The sequence below is a fragment of the Pistacia vera genome, unplaced genomic scaffold (assembly GCF_008641045.1).
Source record: "Pistacia vera cultivar Batoury unplaced genomic scaffold, PisVer_v2 Contig40, whole genome shotgun sequence".
Classification (NCBI taxonomy): domain Eukaryota; kingdom Viridiplantae; phylum Streptophyta; class Magnoliopsida; order Sapindales; family Anacardiaceae; genus Pistacia; species Pistacia vera.
Window position 1 is genome coordinate 2,399,645 of NW_022196224.1, and position 8,948 is coordinate 2,408,592.

General features: G+C 34.8%; 2 protein-coding genes across 2 annotated transcripts; one reads left to right on the plus strand and one right to left on the minus strand.

The window, feature by feature from the left end:
• The first annotated feature begins 1,728 nt into the window (after nt 1-1,728).
• Nucleotides 1,729-4,938, plus strand: LOC116141546 (malate dehydrogenase, glyoxysomal-like). Its single transcript, XM_031427045.1, has 9 exons — nt 1,729-1,915; nt 2,007-2,222; nt 2,315-2,629; nt 3,221-3,310; nt 3,441-3,524; nt 4,269-4,304; nt 4,422-4,511; nt 4,592-4,686; nt 4,793-4,938. Exons 1-9 carry the CDS (start codon nt 1,844-1,846, stop codon nt 4,863-4,865), a joined length of 1,071 nt encoding a protein of 356 aa, XP_031282905.1. The 5' UTR covers nt 1,729-1,843; the 3' UTR covers nt 4,866-4,938.
• A 129-nt stretch (nt 4,939-5,067) lies between these two features.
• LOC116141544 lies at nt 5,068-7,766 on the minus strand. The gene is made up of 3 exons (XM_031427044.1): nt 7,527-7,766; nt 6,947-7,288; nt 5,068-6,055 (listed from the first exon to the last, which is right to left on the minus strand). The coding sequence occupies exons 1-3, from the start codon at nt 7,647-7,649 to the stop codon at nt 5,237-5,239; spliced, it is 1,284 nt and encodes a 427-aa protein (XP_031282904.1). The 5' UTR covers nt 7,650-7,766; the 3' UTR covers nt 5,068-5,236.
• Nucleotides 7,767-8,948: the final 1,182 nt, after the last annotated feature.

Sequence of the window (8,948 nt, forward strand, 5' to 3'; positions counted from 1 at the left end):
TTTTGCACCTTTTCACTTTTCCAATAATTTATATAGTATATGTTACCAGTATCAATGTTTGATATTATTAGGTGTAAAATCAGTAGTTGATAAACAGTATTTATTATTATTATTATTATTATTAGCCAATAAAATATAAGTTGCTATTTTTCATTGAGTATAGTATTATGAAATTAAGTTTGATAATTAAATTTGTTAGCTCATTTCACCAAACTCAACACTAATTAACTCAATTCACATAAGAGTGATGTGAAATGAATTTGTTAGCTCATTTCATGGGTGGTTTTTTTTTTTTTTTTTTTTTGTATGACTAGGGCTGTCCAGGCCAGCTTACAGATACCTCAACTAATCTCCTAAGAGCTTAGATTACTGGTTGAATTAGAACTCCTGGCTATCCCTAATAGAAATGAGGAGAGATTCAAATTCAGGGCCTCTTGAATAATATACCCAGAATTTCTATCGAACCACTCAGCCATATTAGACATATAAAGTTTAGATCCTAATAGATGTGGTGGTGGGGATGTAATGGCTCTATTTTTATATAAAATACAATATCACATCATAAAATTTAACAATTAATTTGACACCGACACATCAATAATAATATCCAAAGTTGTGTACATAGTACCCCTGTTCTTTTATAATAGTGTTTGAAGGGTTTTTAATTTTTTAAAATAAAAGTCGCTTCTATCTTGTCTTTTCTTCACTTTTCATCATGCTCACAATCTCCTCTGTCTTCTTCCATTTGTTCTTGTCTTTATCACTTGCAAAGTCTTCTCCCACCTACAAAATCAGGGGAAAAATTGGTGGGAGAGACAAAATTTTTTTTTATAAAACCCGTGTTCAAACTAAAACGACTATATAAAAAAACGGAAAGAGTATTACTCTTCGTATAAATGTGTACATTTTATAGGGTTAGGCTACTTTAACACAAATTTTTGACACTGATTTTGGAAACAAATGTTTATCTAAATTCTCTTGAATGAATGGTTGAAAAAGAGAAGTTAGATGTATTTACAAATCAACAATTTTAAATCGTGGATTGTCTTGAATCAATAGACAAGGATTTATGTTATAAATTCGCATCCAAAATTGTCATACTAACGTAGCCCTATTTGAGTTTTCGAATTTTAACTTCAAATCTATCAAAAACAATCAACATTTAACGTAAGGAAAGACTTTATGTTACATTTATCGATCTCAAATTGGATATACATTTTATTATATGTCAAAAAAAATTAAAACTTTTACCCATCACTCATTGAACAAGTATAATGTAATTTTCTCACCAACGTGAGGGGTTGTGTTTATGGCTACGAGCGAATGAAAATACCTAAGTTATTAAAGGTTTTGTGTTTAAGTCTACCAAATAACCACTACTATATTGTAATTTATCTTACTTATTTAGCTTGTAGGATATTCAATGATTGAAAAATAGTTCCAAAGTTTTTAGTATGAGGTTTAACATTCCTTTCCAAGTTCTGTGGATGACACGTAACTATAAAAACCAAAAAAAATCACAACTTAGAGCATTAGATAAACAACAAAACCCAGACTGCGAAGAGATCATAACCAAGTTTTGTTCAGCAATCCGAGACCACAGCATTTCTGAATTGGATAGGATAAGCCATCAATAACTACTTTCCACACAAATATTTCCTTTTTTTTTTTTTTTTTTTGTTTTCTTAAAAAAAACGTTAAATGATGTCAACTTCTAGCTTCCATCTCCCCATGTTTTATTCTTCCCATTTATCGCTTCATTTTCATTTTTGTTTAAATCCGTTCATTTTCTTTATCTGCATGTACTTTCTGATCACTCCTCACTTGTACTACTCTCAACAACATGGAGTTCAGTTCTGAAGCCAACCATCGCATTGCAAGAATCTCTGCTCATCTCTGCCCTCCAAATCTCCAGGTTTTTTCTTCCTTAGTTTCTGTTTCTTTTATGTCTGTTTTTCCATGAATCTTCGATATATGATTTAATATTGTGTGGATTGTTTGAGTAGATGGAGGAGAATTGCGGGTTGAGGCAAGCAAATTGCCGGGGAAAAGGTGGGGCGCCCGGATTCAAGGTAGCCATCCTGGGTGCTGCTGGAGGCATTGGACAACCCCTTGCAATGCTCATGAAAATGAATCCCTTGGTCTCAGTCCTTCACCTTTATGATGTTGTCAACGCCCCTGGTGTAACGGCTGATATTAGTCATATGGACACTGGTGCTGTGGTAATTGACTTACTTTTCTTATAGTATTGATTCGCATTGTGTTCAATTTCGGATTGTATTTTGTTTTGTGTTTATGCATTTCTTGTTTTCAGGTGCGTGGTTTCCTAGGACAGCCACAGCTAGAGAGTGCTCTGACGGGCATGGACCTTGTGATTATACCTGCTGGAGTACCGAGGAAGCCTGGAATGACAAGGGATGATCTTTTCAAAATCAATGCTGGAATTGTGAGGACCCTTTGTGAAGGCATTGCAAAGAGTTGTCCTAATGCAATTGTCAACTTGATCAGTAATCCAGTGAATTCAACAGTTCCTATTGCCGCAGAGGTTTTCAAGAAAGCTGGCACTTATGATCCAAAGCGACTTCTGGGAGTTACTATGCTCGATGTTGTAAGAGCGAACACGTTTGTGGTATGTAAGAGAATATTAACAAACCCATGGATTTCTAATTTAACTTGTTTAGATGATAAGATTTCTTGTTTAATTAAAGCTAGAATGACCGATAAGCATACTTATAATTGGGTAACAGATTGACTTGACTAAGAAAACTCTAGTTGCAACAGTGCATATGCGCCAAGCCATCTTCATGTTAAGCCTATATCTCTAGTCCTTCGATGGGCAACGATATTTGCCTTGTAAAACTAACTTCATTTCTTGTATTCAGCTCTTGAATTGTTTGGTTTAATTGCTATCACACTAATTCGGAATTGCAATTGATAGGAGCTCTAAACTAGTTATTGTTGTTTGTGTCCTACAAACTTGTTTTTTCCAGTGATTCATTATCCTTTCTTATTTTAATATTTCCCAACCAAAATGATGTTTCTGGATTCTGAGTAGTAATTTGAAACTTGATTGGACATCATAGACGATGAATAGGAAGAACAAACCAAGTAGGGTAGCAGCTCATAAATCACAAAATGTGCTAGAAATTTTATCTAATTTCTGTTGTTCATATCACGGAGATAAACAAATCCGTATTTATGTTCACATATCTCCATACAGGCAGAAGTTCTGGGACTTGATCCTAGGGAAGTTGATGTTCCAGTTGTTGGAGGACATTCAGGAGTAACAATTTTGCCTCTTCTGTCACAGGTCTTGTACAATTATTATTTTTCAAAACTATTAGCGTCCTTTTGAATGTTAAACATGTTGGCATATGAGCATTGGCATGTCATTCTATGAACTGCGTTCAACAATCACTGAATTTGAACATTCTTTGCAGGTTAAGCCTCCTTGCTCCTTCACCGCCCAAGAAACTGAATACCTGACACATCGAATTCAAAATGGTGGTACCGAGGTTGTTGAGGTAATGCCAATCAGATCTTTTTTATCTTTTGAGTGCATTAGAAGTGGGAAACTAAAATAAGCAGCATGTTATTAATTATCTTACTTCTTGTTTATCTTTTCTATTCTGCTGGCGAGACTGATCAAACATAAATCATACTCCTTAAAAGTTTCTACTAACAGAGTGGATAGAAGTACCTCTTTAATTCTTCAATTATTCTCCAGTGGTCTAATATTTCGGTTCTGGTTTATTTCTTTTTCAAGGTGTTTGTCGTTCGTGCATGATCATAGGTATTCTGCAACATCAGTTACGACCCTGAAAATTTAAAAGTGATGATTGACGACTGTTCTTGGTTGAACATAGTACTTGTACTGGGCACTTGGGATTAACAGAAGTAACTTTGCTATTAACAAAATTACATCTAGGGTATCTTCACTTATGACTTAGAGCTGAAGCTTTGGGAAAATCTACATTATTATTCCTTTTAATTATATACCATTTTTTTTTTTTCGGTTGAAGACTTTACTTTTGCACAATTTTCATTTCAACATATTTAAATAAGTCTATTATGGGGTATTGCTTTTGCCTGAGTGCCATAACGTGTGCCAAATCATGGTTTTCAACAACTGGAGACCAACCTAATTCACAATATTTCTGATGCACGAATGCCACAAAAATTGAGTTTTAGTATCTTCCCTTCTGCACAGTTTCTTGTCACTGATAATTTAATCATAGTTGAGTAAAGAGTGCTTATGTCATCTGCAGGCTAAAGCTGGGGCTGGTTCTGCAACACTTTCAATGGTTAGCGAAATTTGTATACTTTTTTTTGTTGATTTCTAGTATTCAATACACTCTGAATCTCGCAGCTTTATTTATTTAATAAAATCTAGAAAGTAAAGAACATTACATTATGAATAGGCTTATGCAGCTGTTAAATTTGCTGACGCATGCCTCCGAGGGCTGCGAGGAGATGCTGGTGTTGTAGAATGTTCTTTCGTTGCATCTCAGGTTCTTACTTCGAGCCATTATTTGGATGCTTTTAGTTTTCCAGTTTAACTTCTAATGATGAATCATACTGTTTATAACAGGTGACAGAACTCCCTTTCTTTGCATCCAAGGTACGACTTGGTCGTACTGGAGCCGAAGAAGTCTTCCAACTTGGACCACTGAATGAGTATGAGAGGTATTAAGAAACAAATGTATCAGCACCTTTTGCTTATATTAATGTGCAAAATATGGTGTATGAAACAGCAGATTGTTATTTTTATTTACCTTGTGACTTTCATCAGGATTGGCTTGGAGAAAGCAAAGACAGAGTTAGCAGGTAGCATTCAGAAGGGGATTTCGTTCATCAAGAAATGAACAAAAAATGAGAAAATCTTCTATATGACTTTGTGTCTCTTTCTTCGTAATGTTAAGACTTCTGTAACTAGCAGTCTTATGTTGTATCTGTATTTTCAGGTATATATATGTGTGTGTGTGTGTGTGTGCGCGTGTGTGTGTGTGGCACTGTTGTGGCTTCCATGAACCTGATGCGCTGCATTTGTTTTGATAGTCAGAAAAATACTATAATATTATTATGTTAAACAGACTTTTACAACTTCATTACGTAATTTTCTTTATACATATTTAGACTCTTCTAACTCCCTTGTAGACAATTCAAAGTATTTCATCTTTACATTTTGCCCCCCAATAGCATGGACAAAATTTGAAAACCCTAAAGCTCCAAGAAGTTACAGGGTGAAGGGGCTCAAAGGAGGGTAAATAACAGGAGTCTGTGTCATAGTCCTGTTCTCGAGGAGCATCACATTTGGTGCAACGGTGTCCTCGACGATAACAGGGTCAACCTGCATAACTGTCTGTGGTATGACCTTCTCGCCATCGACCATAGCCAGCACCTCAAAGTGCATCTTTACTGTCTCAGGCTTAGTCCTCCATTCAGGAAAATCCTTCACATCTCCTTCTTTCAACTTCTTCTCCACGGCAAAACCAATTTTCACAAAAGTCTGAGCTGATACATCAGCTTTTAACAGCTTGAAAGAACCTTTCTCGTTAGCCTTGGGACCCAGCACAGAAGAAAGCAATTTCTCAAAACCTAGCAAGTTACGGTTTGAGCCATTGACAGATGCGATAGGCCACATCGTGGCGAAGTGTTTTGGAGTCAAAACTGTAGCGGATTCTTCCTGGAGATCAATGGTTGAAAGGGCGTCCATAGGTTTAGTTTTCGTAGGGGAAGATAATTCCACAAGGCCAGGAGCCAGACGCTTAAGCTTAAGCCTGTTATTCGGTGATGGGGATGACGAGGATGGGGCTGAGAGAGAGGTAGGGCCAACAATGCGGAGCGAGAGGAGTGGAGCACTTTGAGTGCGGGTAGCATGGCGAAGTTGTTCAGCTAGAGTTAGAAGACCAGAAGCAAACCCGTTATTGGTTCGATTCAAGGGGAGAGGGAAATCAATGGGGTGACGCAGGCTAACTGATCTGGCACCTTTGACAGTGACCACTGCACCATCTGCTAAGATGACCTTCTTCAAGACACCCGCATCAACATCATGCTGCATCATTAAATCACCATTAGCTCAAAAAATAAACTCGAAATAACTACGTAGTTCAATAATAAGAAGGTTTAACATTAGTGAGCTAAATACCAGATTCTCATGCTAAATCAATCCAATCCGAACTGTTCACACTTCATCACACTGTTCACATTTTGACACTACTGTACTACCATTAGCTCTGACAAAACATATGTTTGAACCCATAATTATTTTGTATAAAGTCATGCAGTATCATCAAAGTCAGCAATTGATTACAGTAAGTTGCAAGCCTCCGATCTCAAATTGGATAACTTGTACACTTAATAACTAACATCCAACACTATTCATTCAAACCAATAAATTCAAGAGCTTTATATTCTATACATCTCATTACTGAGAGGAAAAAGAGATCCTTCAAAAGAAGAGAAAGAAGTAACATCAAATACAACTAGATGGTCAAATCAAAACCAATCTCCATGCTCATGAATCCCAGAACAACTTAGCCATATGTTCATCTCCAGTTCATTCACACAATTCAAACTTTAAAATTGGTTTCTTGAAAGGATACAAATTCATTAGATTCCTAATTGAAGATTCTAATAAATCAATCGGTCATCATTAACAACCGTCATCATTTAAGATCTTATCTCTACACCAAATAATTATTTATTTAACAGAAAGAGATAATCAACTGCTCAAAGAACTGAAGTACTTAATTCCTTAGTAGAAAATTTCACAAAATTTCTCTACCATTGACAACATTCTAAGAGACAAAACTACCGGTACATTGAATGGGAACATGTTTTATTCATTCAACATAACAAAAATAAATTCTAAACCTCCATTAAATTCACAATAAAAGCCAGCTCAACAGAAAACTGAAGAAATCAAATAGCAAAATAAAATTACCGGCAATGAAATACGCATATCCTTAGCATCCTGAATCCACAACTCCATGGGCCCAGCAAGCTGAAACGGAGCCAAAACAGGCAACCCGCCATCCAATTTACGCTTCTTCACCAACCCATTTTCATTGCCAATCGATTCTTCAACTCTAAATATCGGCAAATCTACATACTCCCACCTGTTCACATCCTCCAAAAGCTTAAAAGGCATCAACTTTTTGTCGATTTCTACATCAAATTCATACGCCACCGAGTGCCCCACTAAGGCATCACGAAGATCAAACCCCGATATCTTAAAATCCTCCGCTTGAAACCCTAATCCCTTTACAATCGCTTCCTTCAAATCCTATTTAAGAAAATTAATCAGTAACTCATTAATTCATGCTGTAGAAAGAAAATAAGTACGATTCAATTAAGATTTTTAACCCGATTTCGAAATTCGTCAAAAATTGTCTTAAAAAATTGCTGAATTTGGTATAAATTACGAAAATTTTAAACTAATCCGATATTAATGAAAGAACAGCCAAAATTTTCAAAAACTATTTTGAAAATAAAAGATATTAGATCAAAATTCAATTACTTACAGAGATGGCTTTAGGATACGGAGGATTGATCTCCGGCGAAGAAACCAACGCCGTAGACGAGGGCAGAACCGTAGACAAAACCAGAAACAAGGTCAGATAACGAGTTAATGAACTGAGGAACATTCTTGTGGCCAGGAACCGGAGCAAATCGGAACAGAAATCGTGCGTCGGGTTGCCGAGATTCAGTAATGTTTCGGTGCTGATTTAATAATAATTGTTTTAATATAAAAAATGAGAGATGAAAATAGGCGGGTTTTTGCAGAGCTGTAGTTGGAGATGAGTGGTGGAGAATCTAGAAGTGGTGACGTGGCGTAAAAGGACCAATCAGAAGAGAGAAAGTGATGTAGAGGGGAGATGTGATTGGTTGAGTTTTGTTGTTATTTGAAGAAGGTTCGTGGCAATGACGTGGAACTAACGGCGCTGATTAAGGAGTGGGTTTCGGCCATACCCTGACAAATAGAAAGTCAAAAGTGTGTCAAAGATTCCATGGGACAACGATGTAACTAAAAGTCTAAAATAAAATTATTTTTATAAAATGATTATATTTGTATGGAGTAATGCTAGTTTTACAAAGACACATATAAAAGAGACATATAAAGATAATTTTCACCTTTGATTTTTATGATTTTTCTCTCTTTCTTTTTCTGTTTTTTCTTTTTTTTTTCTTTTTGCTGATGTCACTTTGTAACCCTCTTTGTATGGGTCTTTGTAAGGATAATATTTTTTTATTTGTATTATCTAAATTTCTATATTAATTAATTAAAAATGTTAATAGTATGTATTTATAATGTGTACAGCAATTAGTTAAATTATTAATAGTAATAATTATGATATTTATATAATTTAATTAATTATAAAAAATTAAATTAATTAATGGTTTTGATATTTTAGGAAAAAAATGATACAATCATGGAAAAATGGATGCCAAATTTATGCATTGATAGACATGATACATCATGACCATTGATTAATTATAGATTTTGTTTTTACAAAAAACGGATGGTATCACATCTGTTCAGTGCATAAATTCGATATACTTTTTTCAGTAACTTTAACATTGCCCTTTAGGAAATGGATTAAGTTGGATAAGCATGTTCATTAGTGAGAGTATTCAGATGTTTTATGAAGCATCGGTTAAGACGTTTCACAGTTTAGATATAATTGATGATTTTTAACCCTTTGTATTTAGATGTTTTACCAGAAAAAGTGAGAAATTTAAAAAATAAAAAATAAATATAAACAACCTGTAACTTTTAGTGGTAAAATACTATTACATCTCTAACCTACTACACCAATATACATTAAAAGAATATTTTTTACAAAATCTTTAAAATATTCTTTTTCTTTTTCTTTATTTTATAATCAACATTAATCTATTTCACTCATTATTTTTGTATATATTAATTAAATATTAAAAATAAT